This window comes from Loxodonta africana, chromosome 1 (assembly GCF_030014295.1).
Source record: "Loxodonta africana isolate mLoxAfr1 chromosome 1, mLoxAfr1.hap2, whole genome shotgun sequence".
Taxonomy (NCBI): Eukaryota; Metazoa; Chordata; class Mammalia; order Proboscidea; family Elephantidae; genus Loxodonta; species Loxodonta africana.
In genome coordinates this window covers 136,661,823-136,684,838 of record NC_087342.1, presented here as the reverse complement: position 1 = coordinate 136,684,838, position 23,016 = coordinate 136,661,823, and the positions used below count along the sequence as shown (strand labels likewise).

Sequence of the window (23,016 nt, the reverse complement as noted above, 5' to 3'; positions counted from 1 at the left end):
GTATATATATATATATATATATATAAAGATGTCTTATGCTCATGACCAAATCACATTTCCTTTCAGGTCTCATTTGTGCAGTATAGTGATGAGGTCAAGTCTGAGTTCAAGCTGAACACATACAATGACAAGGCCCAAGCCCTTGGGGCCCTCCAGAACATTAGGTACAGAGGAGGCAACACAAGAACAGGTACAGTTAATCAGAATATTTGTAAACCTTACTCTCCACTGTGTTTGGTGTAGTAGAACCGAGAGTGTAATCATAGTCCAATGTCCAAATTCTTATCAGTTGGGCATGGCTAAAGATTTTTTTTTTTTTAATGGTATTAGGATAGCTTTCACTGAGGCGACACTAAAATGTTTTATACCACACTCTGTAGGCAAGGCCCTCACATTTATCAAGGAGAAGGTCTTGACCTGGGAGAGCGGCATGAGAAAGAATGTCCCCAAGGTACTGGTTGTGGTCACAGATGGCCGGTCACAGGATGAGGTCAAGAAGGCGGCTTTGATCATCCAACAGTCAGGTAAGCACAGTCATGAATTTAATGCCTAGTGATTGTACTCATTATTTTAACAGTTTTAAATGTTCAGGGATGAATGCAAAGGACCAACAATGCTGATGTCACTTTACTGTTACTGTTTAACTCTGTACTCTCTATCCTTGTTATGTTTATATTTAATTGTGGAATGGTTTGGTGAGTGCTCATAAAGGACATAGTGTATTCTTTGTACAAGAAGTGATTGAGAGTCTATTAAGGGGAAAACCAAATTTCCCTAGAGCAGGCTTCCTGTCAGCAAAATGAATTTTGGTGCTGGTTCCTGTGCAAGGAGAGGCACCAGAAAACCTTTAGTCCTTGCAGATGTAGACCTAATGAAAATTGCTGAATGGTACACTGCAAAGGGGGAGTAGTGAGGCCTCAGGGAGACAACTCTGGGGTCGATCTTACCAACCAAACATCTCGAGAGCCTCTCAGCAATACTGCCATTTGGATTAGTTGTTTAGGATTATTAGAAATGAAACTAGATCCTTCTAGTACTTTCAATAAATCCATCCTCCCTACCCCACCGAGACAGGGCTAAGGTGGACATATTTTAGAGAGAATTCGAAGCTTTGCATGATCCATTGTACTAAACTGTACTCCGTTACACGGAATTTGTCATCTGTACATACATGATTCTTCGTCTAAAATTATGATTTGGGAGTAGTACTAAATTACACTCTTTTCTTTCAATAGAGGTTTTTCTTTGTGCTGATCTTTTTGTAATTTATTGCTATTACGTTATTAAATTTTGAGCAAATTTCTGTGCATTTTGGGCTTCTAGCTGATTTAAATTTGGGGTTATGGATTGCTCCTCAAATTACTTTATTAATCTCTAATCATATCCCTAAGTCCTTTTCATATAGTCTATTTTTTTCTGATGCCAAATTAAACTCTTGGAGTGAAAAACTGTGTTTTCATTACCCCTAAGTAAATGTATGTTTATTACCAGTGGGAGCTGTAGATTCTATTTTAAAGGTGGCCAAAATGCTGCCTTTGTGCCTGAGGTCATTCAGCAAATCGGTTTCAAGAATTCAAATTTAAAAACGAGCCCATTCTTGGTTTCTGAGTCACATAAGTTTAAAATGTTAATGGCGCCTAAGGGAGCTGCAGAATTTATGTGTACATTAGAGCTGTGGATCTGTGGAAGGGAATACGTACCATAGTAAGTCTTCCTGCTATTCAAATCTTTATCTTTTAATTGTTAGGATTTTATGTGAGGCAATCAGATTCATTAAATTTCATGAACCAGAAAAAAAAGGATGATTTGGGAAAAGTACTTATTCATTAAAGAGAGTTTATGTCAAATAAAAGGATTTGTTGAACATGCTGAGAAAATACAGTGTCATTTTCAATAAGATTTTCTTTTGAATTGTTCAAACGATAATGGAAGGAAAAAAGGAATTTGTAATTAACTCTATAAATGCTACTCTGCAGGGTTCAGTGTCTTTGTAGTTGGTGTGGCCGATGTTGAATACAACGAGCTTGCCAACATTGCCAGCAAACCAAGCGAAAGGCACGTGTTCATTGTGGATGACTTTGAGTCTTTTGAGAAGATCGAGGACAACCTTATTACATTTGTTTGTGAAACTGCCACTTCAAGTAAGTCATGGTCAACATGGATCCTGCATCTGGCTTGTTTTAAAAAATAATTACTTGGTAGACAATTCTCTATCGTTTACGGGATGAAGTCTGCACATAAATAGATCCTGGAAAATCAGTTGAGAACCTGATGAATCATTGTTCCTATTGATATCAGGCTGAATGTGTGTTTGTCGGAGTCCATTTTTAGCCTTGAAGATGTAATATTCCTTGTATGGTAATAAAGGGTTTGAATATATACTTTTCCCACCATTCTAACATCCTGTGACCTTTGAGTAAATGAATCTGCAGTTTAGAACTACATATATAGAAGGATTTCTGTGAGATGAAGGTTTTCCCTATTAGTAATCAATTGGTATTTGTTCTGTCAACATCTGTGCTTCAAGAGAGTAAGGAAAATCTGACTTGTGCATATGCACTCCATAAAAATTCAGTTGGTTCCCATTTGGATTTTTAATTTAGATTTATCTTATTATACCAAGCCCATTGCGTAAGATACAATGAAGGACCAAAGACTGTTTAAATCAATTTATTCTCTTCCCTATCCATTAGCACTGATTCTTGGGATATTAGATTATGAAGATAGTTATGTGGCCAATTCAGCCCCCTGACCCTAGGCAGGACTATGCTTTACCAGTGTAATATTTTCTCTCATTAAACATTATATTAAAAACTCAGAACTTTGCTTAGAGGTGGCAGTAGTAAAGAAACTTAAGCAGTGTGCTAAATTTTAAAATTGAGGGACCTTTTGTTCAAATGAAAACTTTCTATGCTGAAGCCTAGAATGCTTAATGAAAGTAAGTAGAGGGCTAGAGTTGTCTCCTTTCTACCCCAGGAAGCCAGGGATGCCACCCTCTGATGCCCCTGGGCTCTGGGAGGCACAGGCTGAAAACCACTACTTAGTTTTCACCACTGAGTGATGTTTGTTGGCCAGCATGGAGACTCTGGTGCTTGGCAGAGAAGATGGTTGGAGAGGGACAAACTCCTCAGACCTTTGCGTATCTAACATTTCCTAGGAGAGAAGTTCTTTATCCTACTGAAAAATGTCTGAATAATTTCTCCTTTAATTATTCTTAAAAAAAAAAACCAAACCCAGTGCCGTCAAGTCAATTCTGATTCATAGCGACCCTATAGGACAGAGTAGAACTGCCCCATAGAGTTTCCAAGGAGCGCCTGGTGGATTCGAACTGCCAACCCTTCGGTTAGCAGCCATAGCTCTTAACCACTACACCACCAGGGCTTCCAATTATTCTTAAGAACGTTGAAATTTTCAGTTGGGATAGAGTATGTTCAGAAAACATTTTTCACATTGACCAATATAATATTTTTCACACACAGGAAGTTTATAAAAAATATATATTACAAAAGGTTAGATTGATAAGTTTATTTTTTTAAAAAGAATGAACAATTTCATTACTTGAATATTCAGCTGCTCTTTCTGCATATATAATGTCTGCATATCATGTTGGTGAATCATACTTAAAAAAACATTGTACATTCCAGATTGTCCTCTCATTTATTTGGATGGCTACACCTCACCAGGTAAGCATTTATACTCTTGGGCTAATTTATTTCGAGTTTTGAATAAGAATACAATTAAAATTAATTTATTTTTTAACATTTTTTTTTCTTTTCCAATATAAAGGTTTTAAGATGCTTGAAGCATACAACTTGACAGAAAAGAATTTTGCTTCTGTACAAGGAGTCTCTTTGGAATCAGGGTCTTTTCCTAGCTACTCAGCTTACAGGCTTCAGAAAAATGCTTTTGTGAATCAGCCTACAGTGTAAGTATGACAGCAGGGAGTTCTTTTTCTTCTAATGGGCAATAAGTGTTTTTGAGGTTCTTGTAATCTTTGATGACTTCTTAAATCCTAGAACACTAGAATTGTCAGAAGACTTTTTATAGGTGACATAGTCGGGTTTCTTTAAATACAGTTGCCTAGAGAAGCTAAGCGTCTTCTATAAGGTCTTAAGCCTCATCATGCTCAGAGCCAAGAATCTCATCTGGTACTACAGTATTATTGATTACCCACCCTTTGAATTTAAGACTAGGATTGTAGTTATGCTTCTTCTGAGGCAGGCTGTTTAAACAGGAAGCCAACTTGTTATAGTGAACGTTTCTCCCTGGGGTGCAGAAAAATAAATGCAGAATAACAGCAGGCATCATTTTTAGAGTTTCAGCTCTCCAGAAGACTAAAGGCTGTGGTAGTTTTGCTTGTTCATGATGGGACAAGCAGCCATTAGTTTTCACTGGTCAACGCTCTAATCTGTTGGGCAGCTCTGGATGTTGTTATTTCATTTCACGAAAGTTTGCATTTGGGTACTATAACCAAAATATGTATTTTTTTATTCATTAGAATGAAAACTAATAATGTGTTTGACAACTTAAAGAGAGAAAATAACAAGAAGAAATTAAGCTTTCAGGAACTTAGGGCCGGGGCAGAAAATGATGTCTGAAATTTGAAATGCTCTGGGTAAGCTGGTGGAAAATTTAGATTAAAACCAGAGCTAACTCCTTTTAAGGACGTATGGATCATATTGTTGCAGTTCAGCCACACTCTAAGTTCCTTACTCTTTTATGGTGAACCTCATTGGTTCACAGTTTTAGGTTTTTCAATAAACCACAATACTCAGAATTTAACTCTTTCAGATACCTGAAGATATGATCCCTACCTTTTGACTCATGACCGCCTGTTGCCTTCTCAAAAATGAGAATTTGTGGTTGGAAGGAAAGAAGCGTAAATGCAACTATCATTTTTTTTTCACAGACACTAGTTAACTGAGGAAGGAAGAAAATGGGCTAGGTGAGAGATGAACTAACATGAAAAAATATTATTTTTAACACAGAATATTAACATTGTAGGTTCTTGGACAAATACAAGGTACCATGTTAGCTTGCCCAGAGCATATGTTTTAAGAAGCAAGACAGAATTATACATCAGAGGACTTTCTTTGTGGTACTAAGACATGGAACCTCAGGAGACATTCTGTGCCTCTGCCAAAGTTTGTGAAGGAATAGTCCTTTTTAGTCCAAGAGTTGATTATCCCCATTTCCTACCTTCAGGGAGAAAGTTATTAAATAGTCTCAGACAGAAAACCATTAATTCTGCTTCAAAGACTCCCCCAGAACAATCATAGCCTAAGCTCTGGAAGGACACATGGGACCACATTTTTTGTCTAACAGTCTTAGAGCCAAGAAACACTTCCTTCTAATTGAATCATATCCCTTTATTATCATTAAACGTTTGCACATGGACATGGTTTTAACATTTATTATTGTTTTTGTTTTTGAGAATATGTGAGCTTCTAGGGGTTATTTGATTTATTTGATTTCAGGGGAAGTTTGGAAGTGTAAAAACTATTAGAGATAAACAAACAAAACAAAATCCATTGCTGTTGAGTTGATTCTGACTTTTAGCGACTCTATAGGACAGAGTAGAATTGCTCCACGGGGTTTCCATGGAGTGGCTGGTGGATTTGAACTGCTGACCTTTTGATTAGCAGCTAAGCACCTAACCCTCGCACCACCAGGACTCCATTAGAGATAAAGAGGGAGAAATTAAAACGTTAAGCTGCTTTACCTAAAATCTCATACCTGTGATACTGGATATTAAGAATATTTAGTAAAATTCAGTCTGTTTAAACAACATCCATAGTTTTAGTATTTATCACTCTAAAATTATTTTGTGATTTTATAATTTTCTACGTGTCTAGAAAAAATTAGTTATTAACAGTAGGATAAAAGGACATTTGGTAATTTCTCAGACTTTTGTGACTTTATGAGATTCATAAAATAATCTATGAGTACTATATAATGGGCCTTTAGTATAGTGTTTGTTCTGATGTGTTTCCTGTTTTGCTTTCTAATCCAGGGCCAGATTATCTAAATATTTTCTGATACCAACCATAATGAATCTCTGGCCCCCAAATTTAAAATATTCTCTATTTCTAATGAGAAATCCATATCTGTCTATCTACCTACCTACCTATCATCTATCATCTACCTATCTACCTATCATCTATCTGTCTCTCTACCTCTCTCTCTCTCTACCTGTCTATCTAATCTATCATCTATCTATCTATCTATCTATCTATCTATCTATCTATCTATCTATCTATCTATCTATCTATCTATCTATCTATCTATCTATCATCTATCTATCTATCTATCATCCATCTATCTATCTATCTATCAATCAATCATCTATCTATCTATCTATCTATCTATCTATCTATCATCTATCTATCTATCTATCTATCTATCTATCTATCTATCTATCTATCTATCTATCTAATCTGTCTATCTATCTAATCTGTCTGTCTGTCTGTCTGTCTGTCTATCTATCTAATCTGTTTGTTTTATCCAACAGAGACCTACACCCCAATGGACTCCCTCCTTCATACACGATTATATTATTGTTCAGACTTCTCCCTGAAACCCCTAATGACCCTTTTGCAATTTGGCAAATCACAGACAGAGACTACAAGCCACAAGTTGGAGTGATTGTGGATCGTAAGGATTTTTAATCTTACTTTATGGCACATGCATACATATTTTTAGTTATGTTCTTCCCTTTTCTTTTTAAGAACTTTCTGAATTTATTTACTGGATGTATGTAAATCAATAAGTATTCTAATTACGTTTTTTTCTAACTGAAATTATTGATTTTTTATAATTCTCCCCAGCAACAATTATTTGCTAATACTTTCAATAAAACTGTACCATGCATATGATTTAGTAACAATTTTATGTTGACTACAGCTTCTAGCAAGACATTATCATTCTTTAACAAGGATACAAGAGGCGAGGTGCAAACTATAACATTTGACACAGATGAAGTGAAGACATTATTTTATGGAAGTTTTCATAAGGTAAAAACATAAGATTATGTGAATCTTCTTTCTAGAAAACAGAATATTACTTAAAAATTAAAATTAACTTCTTTTATTATTATTTAAAATGTCATGTTAAATTGTCAAACCATAGCTGTATCTTTTAAAAATAGAATCTTATTTTAGAGAATTTGATTAAATCAAAGAAGAAAATGTAAAACAAAAGCATAATTCTGATAATCAAGAGATAACTACTATTAACATTTTGATATATTTTTAATGCTTATGTCTTTTAAAAATTTGAACCATAAAGTATACACAATATTGTACACCTATTGTTTTCTACCTACTATTTTATTTATGGAACTTTATGCCATTTAGTTGTAAAGTCTTTTTTTTTAGTGAGTTGTATTTTAATTTAAAAAACATTCTTTTTTTTAAATTTTATAGAGCACAGTAAGCTTTCCTGCTTGCTTGTTTATTGGAAAATTACAAAAATTCCGGTGATGTGTAGAATAAACATATTTAACAGTTTAAAAGTTATCAAAATCTTCTAAAACAATTAAGATAAATGTTAATGAGATTAGCTTTTATATGAACATATTTATGAATTTTCTATGTATCTTATTAAAAGTTGTCAGATGAGTTCTTAGGGGATTATCTATTCTTGGTGATCATAATTAATATTTTGTACGTCAACATCCAGAGGAGGATAGTAGACTTTCTTTCAGGTTTCTAAAGGATGATTAGGTGATGAATACAAGTACTGAAGTTGGAAGCATTGGAAATGACAAAAAAAATCTAGGTTAGGCAGGGACGTTTTTTGGTACTTCTTCATCCATCCATTGGATTAAGTCAACAGGAATAACACTTGTTGCACCAATGGTCTAAAATTTCTCTAGTATGACATTCAGAACGATTAGCCTCCATACAATAAAGATGAATATTTCCAGTTCAGTCTTACCCTCGTGTGAAAACTGAAGAATGATGAGAATTTCTTGCTGCTTCTGCTCCTGAGAAATCTTGGTTTCTTCCAGAGTGTTTTTCTTATTCATGAATCAGATTCTTAATAAAGATGCCCAGGGACTGTTTTCATGAGCTCTAAGAAGCTTCATTGTACACATTAGTGAGAACCAAAAATAAAATGAAGGAAAAAAAAAAGATATCTGAATACAATAGTATATATATTTAATAATTTACAGACTTTCTTGGTAAACTGCAGTAAAATAAATGCCTCACTGGGAAAGCAAATTCTAGTTTTGGTGAATGCTGTTGGCTTCCACTGTTCCTTATCTGATAAGAGATGTTGAATCTGGCAAAGTTTTCACGAACTTTTATGGTTCATTGATAGACCTGTTGAACTTATATTGGGTATCTTGTAGAAGGACTATTTTTCTTTTCCTTTCGTAGCCACGGATGATATTGAGAATCTAATCATCTACTAATCAACTAATAACCATTTAGTAACTATTATTTCTTAATTTCCAATTTTCATGGAATGTTTAGTTTTATTTGAGTCTGGAAAGGCGGTATTTTGCAGAAGTCTCTAGCGGCATCATTAGTTTTTATTGTATTCTTTTTATTAAAAAAAAAACAAAACAAAAAACAAACCCAGTGTCTGATAGGACACAAAAATTAGGTTAGAATTTTATTTGTGTCTTGTAGCATAACAAATATCTCAAATTAGGAAACGTAATAAAGAATTCTTTTTTTCGCCTGCTATGTCTTCTATGGAAACCCTGGTGGTGCAGTAGTTAAAAGCCAGAGCTGCTAACTAAAAGTTTGGCAGTTCAAATCCACCAGGCACTCCTTGGAAACCCTATGGGGCAGTTCTACTCTGTTCTACAGGGTCGCTGTGAGTCGGAATCGACTTGACGGCAGCATGTTTGGTTTTGGTTTTATTTCTTCTATATTTCATCATATTTTTTCTATGACTTTTAAAATTTACTTTCCCTGTTCCTTCCTGATACAGCTACCTGTTCTTATTACAGTCAAGATAATAATAATAATGATTTTTTTATATTCTCTTCTGTATGCCATTTACCTTTTGGAGAGGTATTTGTGTTCTTAGGCTTTATGTGGTGGAGCTCTGGTGGCGTAGTGGTTAAGAACTTGGCTGCTAACCAAAAAAAAAAAAAAAAGACAGTTCAAATCCACCAGTTGCTCCTTGGAAACTCTATGGGGCAGTTCAACTTTGTCCTGTAGGGTCACTAGGAGTAGGAATTGACTCAACAGCAACAGGTCAGGTCAGGCCTTTCTTCTCCTCCTTTTCTTCCCATACACTCTCTTTTTTCTCCTCAAATTCTCTACTTTCCTTTATCATAATATTTTTCATATTTTTAGTTACTCCTCCCCCTCTTCACTATGTTCTTTCCCTCCTCTATTCCTCTACCCCATTCTTCTAACCCATTCCCATTTAAGCCGTCAATTCAAGTACCAAATTCAATCACTATCAGCTATTTACATTCTTTACTGATCCAAGGATTCAAGCACTCTTCTTTCATTTCCATCTAATTCCTGAACTGAAGTTCTTCAATGCTTGGGATGAGAACAAATAGTACTCTCAGAGAGGAGCTCTTAGAGAGGAGTGGGCTAAAAAAGCTTAAGGAGGGAATAAAAAAAAAAAAAAATTTTTTTTTTTACATTTATTATTTCATGTGGCTTCTCTGGTAGGTTTTTTGTGTATGTGTGTGTGTGTCTCTTCCATTGTAACAGATGACATAGGTTTAGATGAGAAGTTTATAATAAAGGGAGCAACTGGAATAGGTGAAAAATAAAGTTTTATGGAATGGCAGAGCCTAGGAAGGAGATGAGTGACAAAAAGGTCATTATTTGGCTCTACTGGTCTATGACCAACAATGTTTGGCAGTTAGGAAATAGTTTGGTTACACTAAATACTTGGGGCAATGGTATAGCTGAAGAGCCCATGCTGAAATGTCATTTAGCATGTGTTTAAAATGCAATTAGACACATTCAAGAAATTGTCGCAAAATATGTTTTTAGGATGGGCAGCTTCATGGTTAGCACACAACAAGTGTATTTGGGATAATTTTGACACAGATTAAAACAGTTTTGATTTTGAAATGATTCTTCTGGATACTATAGACTTTTGGTTTTTGGGTTATGGTCTTTCAAATACTTTGTGAATTTTTGCTTTTGTGATTGTTTATATAAGTATCAATGAATAAGTTTTAGTTCTTACTAAATAATGCATATTCTAGGTATGCTTGTATGTTGTTTTACTTGAATTTAATATTACATAATTGCCCTAGGGAGATTTAAAATTTCTTTATTTTTCATAAGTTGAATAGCACTTTAAAACAAAAGCAATATATAATTCATATTTACCGCTTACCGATGCACTAGGAGCCCTGGTGGCGCAGTGGTTAAATGCTATGGCTGCTAACCAGAAGGCTGGCAGTTCAAATCCACCACCCGCTCATTGGAAACCCTATGAGGCAGTACTACTCTGTCCTGTAGTGTTGTTATGAGTTGGAATTGACTCCATGGCAATAGATTTGTTTTTTTGGTTATGGATGTACTAATGTTTTGGTGGTAATTCCATGTAGGAAAATATTTACTGTTTAAAAAATCTCTAGCAATTATTCTTATGCTTATTGACTCAGCACGTTTAAGGGGATCTTTGTTCCTTTTAACTTGGAGCCAAATTTGTAAAGTAATCGTCAAGTGCTTACTTGAGCATTTTTTGCTGTGATAAGTGGAAACTATGAGCATAACTATAAACTCAAGGATTACCCACAGCCATTCCTCACATTGTTGAAATACAGATGTTTTATTAATTATCTATACTAACGGATTTCTTCAGATTCTGAATGTCTTCAGTATCAGACAAAAATAAATCAACAGAAGTTTCTTTCCTTAAAAGGACATTGAATCCTGAATTCTGTTGATTTCCAGGGTTGAATCTCTATAGAAGACATGTGCTAGTTCTTTACTTTGTTAAGTATTTTATATGGAGTGCAAGTTCTTTTTGGCTGAGACTGGAAAATAATTAAATAAAAATGAGCAAATTTAGCAAAGTCAGCGGAAAATGTTCAAGACTTTTTTGTACTGAGTGTAAAAATATATAAATGATTTAATAACCTCTATTTGAATAGTTCTTTATAGTTTACATCATTTCATATACTATATCCTTTCTGGTCATCTCAGTAAGAGTGTGTAGTGGAGAAATAAGAAATTATGCCTGAGTATGTGGATGAAGGAACGGAGACCCAGAGAGGTTAAGTGGCTTGTCTCACTTCATATTGTTAATAAATAACATCATTGACATTGTAACCTGGCTCTTGGATTTTAGTCCAAGACTCTTGATTTGGGATGAGAATGGCTTAAAAAACACATTTCTTCATCTGTGATCCAAGATATGCAGAAATTAGCCTGTTTTTTCTTTTTGTAGAAACTTTATAATGGAAACAAATTATCTTTTTTAGATTCATATCGTAGTGACCTCAAAAAGTGTTAAGATTTACATTGACTGCTACGAAATTATAGAAAAAGACATCAAGGAAGCTGGAAATATCACAACTGATGGTTATGAAATTCTTGGAAAACTGCTTAAAGGAGAGAGGAAATCAGCCACAGTATGTAACACATTTTCACTTTTCTTGATACCTTGAGTTAAGATTGAAGTGGTATTTTCTAAGTAACTCAGTGAGTTTTAAAATGTCAAATTTCTTGGTCCAATTGAAGCATTAGAAAAATTACACTGAGAAAATATACTACTGACAGAACATAATAATGTGGGTTACTGGTAGAAACAAAATAAGATGTCAAGGCACCAAAGAACACGTAGCCATCCTGAAACAGGGTCACACTGGAGAACTCAGCATGATGGTTGCCAAGATAGCCAGTGAAGCCTAAACTAATTCCTCTATTATCTTTTATTCTTCAAAGATAGTAACTGCTAGTATAACTTTGTGCAATCAGGACATTAAGTGTGGACACTAGCTGTGAGTGTCATTAGAGCCTGTGTTTCCTCAGAGAGGAGTCTCCCGCCTGTCTGTCTCAGAAAGATCAGTGTAGCTGGGCAGCTGGCTGTAGTCCTCACGTGCACATTTCTATAGGCTTAACTTTGAGGCACGAGCATGCCCACCCTGTTTACAATGCGGTTTACTGGTAAATTTTTAAATCTAAATGTTTCACCATACCAGGCTAATTCAGTCCATATTAAATGTAAACCAATAGACATATTGTTTTAAAAGCAAAGCTAACCTTTATGTAACATTTTCAGCTTTTATTGTTTTTTCAAACTGGCATTATTTAATTTTGCTTTCTTCCAAGGACAGGATTCCCTTTTCCTAGACCCAAAAGTGAAACTTTTATTCTGCAGTAGAGGAATAATTAGTGAAAATTTAATGTATTTGTGATGGAAATTGTGGCTTTTCATTGAATATTGGATTCGTTGCCTAAATAGTGTAACAGATTTTTAAAAGAATGACTATCCAAACAACCTTTTTCTTTTTATTATTAAAAAAGCTTTATTTTTAAACTGTAGAAAGGCAATATCTTAGTTTGCTCTTGTTCTGTAACAGAAATACCACAAGTGGGTGTCCTTAAAGAACTGAAATTTATTTTCTCACAGTTCTGGAGGCTAAAGCCCAAATCATAGTCTTGGCCATATGATTTCCTTCTGTGGGCTTGCTTCTCTCCTAATTTCTTGGGACTGCTGGCAGGCAATCCATGGTGTTTCTTTGCTTATAGATGATCTTCACATGGTGCCTGCCTCACCTCTATGTGTGTTGCTGGGTCTATTCTGCTGTTTTTATAAGACACCACTTACAAATGAAGGTTTAGGACCTACCCTACTCTGGTATGATTTCATTAATATAACGAAAGAAAATCTCTATTTTGAAGCGGGGTAATTTTTACAGGGAGCCTTGGTAGCACAATGGTTAAACATTTGGCTGCTAACGAAAAGGTCAGCAGTTTGAATCCACCAGCCACTCCTTGGAAACCCTACTCTATCCTATAGAGTTGCTTTGAGTTGGAATTGACTCAATGGCAATGGGTTTGGAATTTTTACAGGTATATGGGTTAGGACTTCAAGACATATTTTTAGGGGATACAGTTCAATCCATAACAGAAGGTATATGCTATATTTAAATAGTTAAGCTGAAAGCCACCAGAAAAGTTAGCAGTCAACCTCTAGGAAAGAATTTCTGAAAAGAAGAATGTTAATTTTCGAGTAAGGACCTTTGGTGGCACAATGGTTAAGAGCTGGGCTACTAACCAAAAGGTTGGTGGTTCGAATGTACCCAGTGACTCTGTGAGAAAGAACTGGTGATCTGTTTCCATAGAGATTACAGCCCAGAAAACACTATGGGGCAGTTCTACTCTGTCACATGGGGTCATTATGAGTAAAATTAGACTTATCCGCACCTAACGACAATAAGAATTTTAGAATAAGTGAGAAATGGTTTTTTTAATGTTACTTTTCTACAAGGGTGAACTCTTCGAAGTTGATGTAAATGTGTCGTTTTCAAGTTCATTTAAATAAAAAAAATTAAAAAATTCCTTTAAATAAAAAATTTAATTTTAGCCAAGGAAGTGAATTAGCAGTGGGAATTTCACATATGCATTTTGCTTGATTATCTTTCTCTTAGAAATAGGTTTTTAAGTTCTTGCCTTATGAAGTAAGGACTACATTGTTCTCTAGGGTTTGCACCCTTGAGAAAATCTATGCGAGAAGTTGGCAAAAGTTAATATGAGGAAACTTTAATATAAAAATGTTTTCCATGCATCTTTAGCTGATGTTGCTGTTGGTTGTTTGCAGTTCCAAATCCAGAATTTTGACATTGTCTGCAGCCCGGTGTGGACCAGTAGAGACAGATGCTGTGATATTCCCTCCAGGGTAAGTAAAGTGGAACTGAATGCTGTCATTGTTTAATTAGTCCCCAGGAGGGAACTCTTGTGATGCAACGATCTGGGAGAGGAAGTAGCAAGCACTCAGCAGCTGCATCTCCAGGGTGGAGGTAAGGGACACACAATATGTGTGTTCTCATCAGCTACCACAGCGCATGCCAAAGTCTCTGCAATCCCTTTCTCACAAGCTGGGAATGCACAAGACTGTATCCAGAAATTCTTCCAAAGGGTCAGAATGGTCACTCATAGCCAAAGATGTCCTGCTGAGTCAGCGTGTTTGATAAACACACCTACTGCAAAGCCCTCCTATTGCTTGGAGGAGCATGTAAAATGTTAAAATATCAACATTTTACAGAATTAACCATCGCTTCTCTGGATATATACTGTTTTTGAAATGGTAGAAATAACCATATTTGAGATGATGGCTGTCCCCCATAGAGTCTGTGTCAGTGGTAATACTTAGCAAAAGGAATACTAGTGATGGCTTTGAAGCTTCTGGAAACAAAAGAACTGCATACATCCACAGGATGTCTATGTATTGTTTACCAAAAAAAAAAAAAACCCAAAAAACAAAAACCTGTTGCTATCGAGTCGATGCTGACTCATAGTGACCCTACAGGACAGAATAGAATTGCCTCATAGGGCTTCCAAGGCTGTAATCTTTACAAAAGCAGACTGCCACATCTTCTTCTCGAGGAGCAGCTGTTGGGTTCAAACTACTGACCTTTCAGTTAGCAGCCAAGTGTTTAACCACTGTATGACCAGGGCTCCTTGTACATTATTTAGTCCACTTATATTTATTGAGCACCTATCACAAACAAGGGAGGTCCCTAGGTGACACAAATGATTGGTAGTTCAGACCCACCCAGTGGTAACAGAAAAGAAAGGCTTGGCAATCTGCTCCCATTAAGATTACAGCCAAGAAAACCCCATGAAGTAGTTCTACTCTGTAGCACATGGTTGCCATGATTCGGAATCAACACGATGGCAATGGGTTTATAACAAGCAAGGCATTATTCTGAGAGTTAGGGTTATAACACTGAAAAAATGAATATTTAAATCAGGGGCAGGGGAGAGAAATTATGACCCAATAGGTACATGCTGTGTGATAAAATGAAAAGCCCTACCATGAGAAACAAGTCAGGGCAAGGGGATAGAGAACGATGGTGGGCACCCTGAGCCCTAAGTGATAAAGTGACATAAGCAGGGGCCTGAATGAAGTAAGGAAGTCAACAACATGGAGGAAGGGCATTCTAGCCACCGGGAGCTATAAATGCAAAGCCGTAAGGCAAGAGTATGCTCTGAATACTTGAAAAACAGGAAGTAGATCAGTGGGGCTGCAGCAGAGTAAAAGCCAAGGGTGAATATCATAGGTAATGAGATGAGGAGGGAAGCCATATGATGGTTTGCAGATCTTGTAGGGCCATGGAAGCCATACAAATGATCTCACATTTTATTCTGAATGAAATGAGAGTCGAATCTAAGATACACAGAGTTTCTTTAACACTGGATTAGAGAAAATTGGAAATTACCAGTGGTCCTGGTGGTATCGTAAACATTTCTTTGTCATGTGAAGCTTCCTAATGTAAAAGATGAAATGGAGGCATAAAGGAACAAAGCACGTTTGAACATAAGACTATTTGTAACGATAACTAGGAATTATTTCTTCAAGTTGGGAAACTGACTTTTTTGTGTATATATAAGATATGTGAAGGTGGGAGATGGAAAGTCATTTTCCCCCTAAATTCATGTGTAAATATTTTTTTCAAATTTCAGAGAGATGAAGCAAAATGTCCCGCTCTTCCAAATGCTTGCACATGTACACAGGACAGTGTTGGACCTCCAGGACCACCAGGCCCTGCAGTAAGGAAACGACATAGTCCCTCTACTTTTTTTTTTTTTTTTGAAATTTTTCAGGTTACCATCCTTTTGCCAGTATGGAGTTCATAAAATGCTTCTAGTTTTCCATGCCTTCTAGGACAGAGCAAGCTAATTTGCAGACCATTTTTGTAGTATGTTTAGAGATCTGAAATGGAATAAAATCAAAAAGAAAATTTTATTTGGTGTTTGAACACACTCCTCCAGGCACAAAGAAATGGTGGTATCAGCTAGTTTTTAAGAGTTTTTCTCTTAGAGATGTAAACCTAGATTTCCATCTGCACTTATATGATTTTGAAAATTCCTTACATCTCCTGAAGACTTCTGGTAAGTATGTTATGGAGCCACAGTTGAGAGGCTGACCCATGAAGACTTGTTTAGGACCTGAGAGGTGTACCTTATGTAGCAGACATATCCTTACAATAACAAATAAAGAGGGTAGTTTTACATATGTGATGGTGTCATAGAACCTGAGTAAAATACTGAATTTTGTAATAATTTGAATGTAAGACATGGTCTGTTCATGGAGTGAGGGGGGCCAAGAAAATGCAAGGCAAAGCATTAAATCTTGCAGTGGTAGACCCCTTTGGTCAATGTGGAATCTCTGGATTGGTCAATCCCACATCTGACGTGGGCCAGTTGTGCTGGATGGCAGTGACAGCACTAAGCCCCACTGGTCTCTTCTTCTAAGGAAATGGGTAATTGACATAGCAACAGCTTGGGGATTTTCAGAACACCAATTTTGCTATACTTGGGTCATAACAAATAATACAGATTGATTTTATGTTAATTACAAACCAACTCCTTATACACAGAATTAAAATATCACTAGAATTACTCTCACTTATTTTTTATTCACAGTGACTTACCTGACTTAAACTTGTAGTCATAAAATTATATTACTGTAACTTAGATGGTTTTGAAAGTAGGGATTTTTTCTCTAGTTGTGAGATAACATTATTGGATATCACTGTCATATTTCAGTGGTCTCTGATTTTCTCTTACCTCAGTACACGTTCTGAGGTTATGAGAGATTAAGACACCCTTCTTTTTGCATATTGTTTTCCCTGAATGATACAATTCACTTAGTTCCAAAACAGATTTCTCTCTTTACTGTATTCAATTAATGTTTGCTTTTTCCAATAAACCTCAAAATTGTTAAAAAATTGTGAATAGTAAGTAAAGTTCAGAATGTAAAAATCAGACACTTAAAATGCACTGAGTTTTTGAGAGTCTCTTTTCCTACATATTTACATGAAATACTTAAAAATTTTGCATGCAGCTATAGAAATATTGTTAGGAGAATACATTGCTTCTTGAAGCATTTTTTATATATCAGCATCTTCATACTTCCCTTATGTTCACACTAAAATGTGCTCTTGCTATGTATTTTAGGGAGGACCTGGTGCCAAAGGTCCCAGAGGTGAAAGAGGTATCAGTGGGGCAATTGTAAGTATATTTTAGAGTGCATTTAAATTTTCATCTCTGTGTTGAAGTCTAGTTGTTCAAATTTCCACCAAGGGGATATGTGACCTTGAACAAGTTAATTCAAGTTTTGTGTGCCTTAGGTAAAACAATTACCTCTTGTCTTGTCTTTGGATGTCAAAATGATGGATTAGACTAGCCAGAGAAAGAAATACATACACTGCATCTCACAGCTATAGGAATTACACATGGGACACCTGCAGAAGAACCTTGAGGGCTCAGTCGGAACATGGGAAAATGGAGGTGGTGACCTAGCTGTCCATCAGCAGACCCCACAGGGAGTGGTGTCCTGCTAGAAAGCTGTCACTGGTTGAGAACAGTTCAGCCGTTTATTCACCTGCCTCAGAGAAAGAGCTAAGCCATCACGCATGCATTTATTTAGGAGGTCACCAGCCCCTTCTAGCAGTTCCATGCTGGTCTTCAGTAAAACAACCTAAGCTTCTTGGAGAAATATTTTATGAAGATAATGTGTCATTTTTGTCATAACATCACTAATAAGAAGCTAACCCAGTTAGTAAAGGGTGAGTCTGGAATGCTCACCCAGGTCTGTCTGACTCTTAAGTTTGTGACCTGACCACCAAGATATACCGCAAAGGAGCTCCAGCACTGAGCACTCTGTCAGTGATGTCTGTCCTCTGCTTGCTCGATTCATGTATAATTCAGTCACAGAAGTGATCCCGAGCCTAAGAAAAATCAGGACTAGCTTAAAATAAATCAAATTCAGTGAAACTAGAGCTTTGATATATATTCAATATATTTTACTTCTTTTAAAAATCTACATCTATTAGGACTTTCATGGAAATTTAAGTGCTCTTTGGGAATTCATTGCACTTTCCAACTGTTCTTTTTTTTTTTTTTTAAAGGGAAGAAAGGAATTGTATTAATATGTACTTGTATAGATGCCTAGATCTCTAACATTGTTCACAAAGATGCTATGATTGGTGTCTTAGAGTTATGAAGATAAGTTACCGAGGGGGTGTTAGCACTAGAAAAGCATTACATTTACTTTGTGGTTATCTCGCCCTTGTGCATTTTTAGGGGCCCCCTGGTCCTCGTGGAGATACAGGTCCTCCAGGCCCCCAAGGTCCTCCAGGTCCTCAGGGACCCAACGGACTCTCTATTCCAGGAGAGCAAGTAAGTACAAAGGATTTCTGTCTTAAAGAATGATGGTGAATTAACACTGAGTTTAATTGGAACATTTTCTACTATATTTTGTAGAATTTAGATGTTTTCTCGGAAATCTCAACAAGGTTAGTCATTGAGATGACTTCTTATAATAATTTCATATATATAAATAGTATATGTAATAATATATAACTCAGAGAAACACTGTGTGGAAAGATTACTGCCACTTATTTGACCTTTTTTTTTTTTTAAATAAGTAACGCATATGTTCCTCAACATCCTGAAAGCTTTGGAACTGCTTTCAACCCATGGTAGCCCTGGAGTCCTTTTGTAATATTTATGATCTCAAGACAAACTTGTATTAGTTTACCTATGTCCTTTTTTCTTTTTAAAAGATTTTTTTAATAAATGTTTTCTTTTTGTTCTGAATTCTACTCTGAAGTTATAAAAAGTATTTTCTACATTAAGACTCATATTTTATTTATAACTACTAACTTTTTTCTCTACCTTAGTATAAAACAAATTAGTATATGAATAAGGACACAAATGCACAGTTTTCAAATTTAAGCCTAAATTCCATTTTGAGAAGACATAGTAGAGGACAGATAGATTGTTTTGGCATTTAGAGGAAAGGAAAACTATTGATATCAGATAGAGGTAGAAATGAGATGTGTGAAGGAACCAGGCTTCCCTTCTTAAAAGGTTTGAATGTATCTATTTTCAAGTTCTTCTATTCAAAAGGTAGCTTTAGGGGTTTTACCTTTTCTCAACTACCACAACTACTAAATTTGTCAGTTTTAAGTAATTCAGCTTTGCTTTTGTAATGGTGTCTTCAAGTATGTAGTTATAAAGACCAAAATTGTCTTGTTTTCTTACAATATTTCATTGAATATCCTTCTATTGATGTTCAGTACTGAATTCAGGCTATAAAGTTTTTTCTCAAATTTTATTTCTATGAAAAGCCCTAAATTATGGTTTTTCAAAGGTAGCTATATTCTGTCATAGCTATATAAAATTATCCCATCACATTAAGTGAAAATTGCAATATAGCATTTGCAGTTTAAAAAGTGAGCATCCATCCAAAAAAAAAAAATGTTTTGTACTCATTCATCTCCCTTCTAAAATACCCTTACATGCTCATCACTGGATTTATGAAGTGATGAAGATGTCATAAATGACTCATGTCTTTCTTTTTCACTTAATCTCTGTAAGATGCCTGAGCACTGTCTCCCCGTTGCTTGTTCTAGGGTCGCCAAGGAATGAAAGGTGATGCTGGAGAGCCAGGACTTCCAGGCCGAACAGTGAGTTGCTCTTAAAGTTGCCTGTTTTTTCACTTGTCAAGTGTATTTAAAACATTGCCTCAAAAGGTGAACCAAAGTCAATCAGCAAAGCAGAAGCCTGATATGTGTGCCATTTTATTTCCTTTTCATACTCTGGGCTTACTTAGTCTTCAAGTTTGTGCTGCTCAATTCATGTATCGCTCTCGACTGAGCATCTACTGTATACCAGGCACATACTTGCCTCCTGTTTCTTGTTTCCTTTCAGAACCCCCCCGCTTTTTTTTTTTTTTAACATTTTGGAGAATAAAAAAGTATCCGTGTCACAGAAAGCATATTAAATACTATTTCCTTTGGGAGAACTTTCAGTGTTTCACGTGTTTGTTTACTTTTGTATAGGGAACCCCAGGCTTACCTGGCCCACCAGGACCAATGGGACCTCCAGGAGACAGAGTGAGTTTTCTTGGGCAGGCTGTAATGGTGTTAGAAATATCATGTTGTTGACTACTAATTAAAAATCCACCACAATTCAATTTCTGTGTTGGAATGCAAAGTTTGCATGTCTTGCAGAAGACTGAAAAGCTAATATCAGTGAACCATCCAACATTAGACTGATTTCAAGATCTACAAAACAAAATGGCGGGGCTTTATGGGAGTTCTCAAATTTTAATTTTTGTATATTTTTTTAATTTCTTAAATTTAGAAGAAGAAGGCCAGAAAAGGAATTTAGCTGATTAGAAATATTGAAAAATCCTACCAAAATGTTTTCAGTCCTAAAATTAAAATCTTTGTTATGAGTCAGCTGTTATGTAACTGAGAGAATCTTGAGTTCCATGGTTTTGCTATGAAGTGAGGACATCCTTCCTATACCTTTAAAACTCAGAAACCACTTCTAGGCCCTACTTTGATCACTTGTGGGAGCTTTCAGATTTACTCTTGACTTAGGATGAAAACAGTGCAGAAGACCCAATATTTCCTGGGATAAGTAAGTGAAAAAGTCAGTGAATGTGGCCTCTGTGCCTTGTTCATCAACGTCATGGAAGCATCTGGTTCAGAAGGAAACCATGAATGCACTAATGAGAACTCAGAGATTTTAGAGTTACGAAGGAACTAATGACTTCTCAGTATCTTATGGTTTGGACAACTGTCTGAGAATAGTCTGTATCGTGACTGAACAATCAAGATAAAACATACGTTAAGCAGCAGGATCCTAGAGATGTAACAGCTACCACTAAACACACTGATGTGTTAACCTTAGTTACCACTAAGCAGAAGAGGTGGGCCATTCAGATAGAAGAAAGATTTTCCCAGATACTACAAAATGGTGGATGTATGCCAGTGAATTTTATTTGCTTCCCTGACTACTTTTGAGTTTGAGAGAGAGAGTTCAAAGAGAAAGCCATATTCTCTGGGAGTCTGAAACATGGAGGTAGTGATTATATATATGTAGTTGTTAGTTGCTGTCAAGTTGATTCCAACTCATGGTGACCCCCATGTGTGTCAGAGTTTATATATATATATCCACCACTCGTCTGTCAGTTTGTCATACTGTAGTAGCTTGCATGTTGCCATGACGCTGAAAGCTATGCCACGGGTATTTCAAATACCAGCAGGGTCACACATGGCGGACAGGGCTCAATGGGCTCAAACATAGCAATGATTGTGAGAATGGTGCAGGACTGGGCAGTGTTTTGTTCTGTTGTGCATGGGGTTGCTATAAGTCAGAACTGACTTGATGACACCTAACAACAACAATTATATATATATATGTATGTATGATTCTTTGAGACTGGTACTTTAGACTTTAGTTTTTTTGAACTCTTATTTCACAACAAAGGTCAACAGTGATATTGCAAGGGTGGCAAGTCAGTTTTTTCAAAGAAAACCGAAAACATGGCAATCAAGAAGTGAAGAGCTGACTCCCTTGCTGCTGCTACTACTGAAGTCTTGTGCCTATTGCATCCATCCAGTGGGGCTTTGCAGACCCTGCTGGTTATGAGTGTACTTCCCATCAACATACTCTTTCTGAAATGATGGGCAGGCAGCCATCCTCACTGCTGCTGCTTCTCTAAAAAATGAGAAAGTGGGAGGGGCTGTGTTTTCCACTCTCAGATTCTAATCTGTGAACCTAAATTTGCAGTGAGGTCACACAGGTCTCCTGGGATAGGCGCAAGGAAACTTTTCAGGAAAGCATTCCCCTCTTCCCTTCTTAACTTTTCCTTCCTGGCCCAGCACACTTAGTTTACATACCACTAATGCTGAAAATAGTTTGCAAAGATGATAGAACATAAACAATTTTGGAAAGTTAGAGAGGCTTTGGGTACAAGGATTTAAGCTGGGGAAAAAAAAACTTGAACTCTATGGAAGAGAAGAAGGCACAGAAGAGTAAGCCCAAGGATCATGGTGAGGAAGGAAGACTGGTTACCACGATGGAGTTGGTGGGAAGAGGAAGCATGGATTTTCTTCTGCAGAAGCGATTTTCAAAAAACAACTAGGCACAGCTTTGCAGACTGTTAGAAAGTAACAAAAGAGCCACATATTTAGGTAAAAAAAAAAAATTAGGTACTTAGTGTGAAAATGACCACAGGTCTTCTCAGTCACCCTCATGTGGGTGGAAGCAGCAATCACTACTGTAGCTTTGAACGTGAAGAATGAAATAAAATTACAGCACAAAGTTTTGCAGATAACTCCGTTGGGTAGCCCTTTGGAGGACATCAGAATAAAATTCTCCTCATCCCAACTTAGATGTTTCTTCTAAAGGAAAATGATAGGAAGTTTTTAGGGTGGCTCCAGGGTGATGATCCAGAAATAGGATACTTACGTTAAAAAGTTTTAAAGCACGTCCTATATAGCAGTTGGAGAAATTTGGATGGAAGAAATGCCATTCAAGCTGTCTAAGCAATACGACTACAGCATTTTGTTGTTTACGTAGCTCGCAGAAGCAATTTCAGTGTTACATTAGATGACCTTGGGGTCTGTTTTTTTTTTTTTTTGTTTAGCAGGCCTAGATCTTTCAGAAAACAGCCTGAAATCTTTATCCCTATAAGTTCCTGATTTTTTTTTTCTGTAATATTTTCTAAGACAATTTTAAAGAAATAAGCTTCTTCCATTGCAAAATCAGTGGGTTAATGAGAAGCATGGGTGTCTAATATAGGCAGTGATCTCAGTGATCCTGATTTTTGCTAAAATTCAAGAATATGGATAAAATTATCACTCTTATTCTCTGCAGAAAATGAGACAAAAATCTCCTTTGACAGAGGAATGCAACAACCATAAAAAATACCCTGAGTCAGAAATCCTCGGCTGGATTTCAGAGATGTGCTGTTGAGTAGCAGGATGACTTATTCCAGACACAGGTCATTTGGCAGAGTACGGAAAGAAAAAAAGAAAAAGAGCAG

General features: G+C 36.2%; 1 protein-coding gene across 3 annotated transcripts in view; it reads left to right on the top strand.

Moving 5' to 3' along the window:
• The window catches only part of COL12A1 (collagen type XII alpha 1 chain), a 124,852-nt gene that overhangs the window by 88,510 nt on the left and 13,326 nt on the right, over positions 1-23,016 (top strand). For all 3 annotated transcript variants that reach the window (XM_064288074.1, XM_064288069.1, XM_064288078.1), the window contains 14 exons: positions 67-190; positions 381-524; positions 1,977-2,141; positions 3,645-3,683; positions 3,787-3,925; positions 6,512-6,654; positions 6,904-7,013; positions 11,423-11,572; positions 13,765-13,842; positions 15,630-15,716; positions 17,127-17,180; positions 18,255-18,350; positions 19,589-19,642; positions 20,018-20,071. In XM_064288074.1, coding sequence (XP_064144144.1) covers positions 67-190; positions 381-524; positions 1,977-2,141; positions 3,645-3,683; positions 3,787-3,925; positions 6,512-6,654; positions 6,904-7,013; positions 11,423-11,572; positions 13,765-13,842; positions 15,630-15,716; positions 17,127-17,180; positions 18,255-18,350; positions 19,589-19,642; positions 20,018-20,071 — 1,437 coding nt within the window. The remainder of the gene's footprint in view (positions 1-66; positions 191-380; positions 525-1,976; positions 2,142-3,644; positions 3,684-3,786; positions 3,926-6,511; positions 6,655-6,903; positions 7,014-11,422; positions 11,573-13,764; positions 13,843-15,629; positions 15,717-17,126; positions 17,181-18,254; positions 18,351-19,588; positions 19,643-20,017; positions 20,072-23,016) is intronic.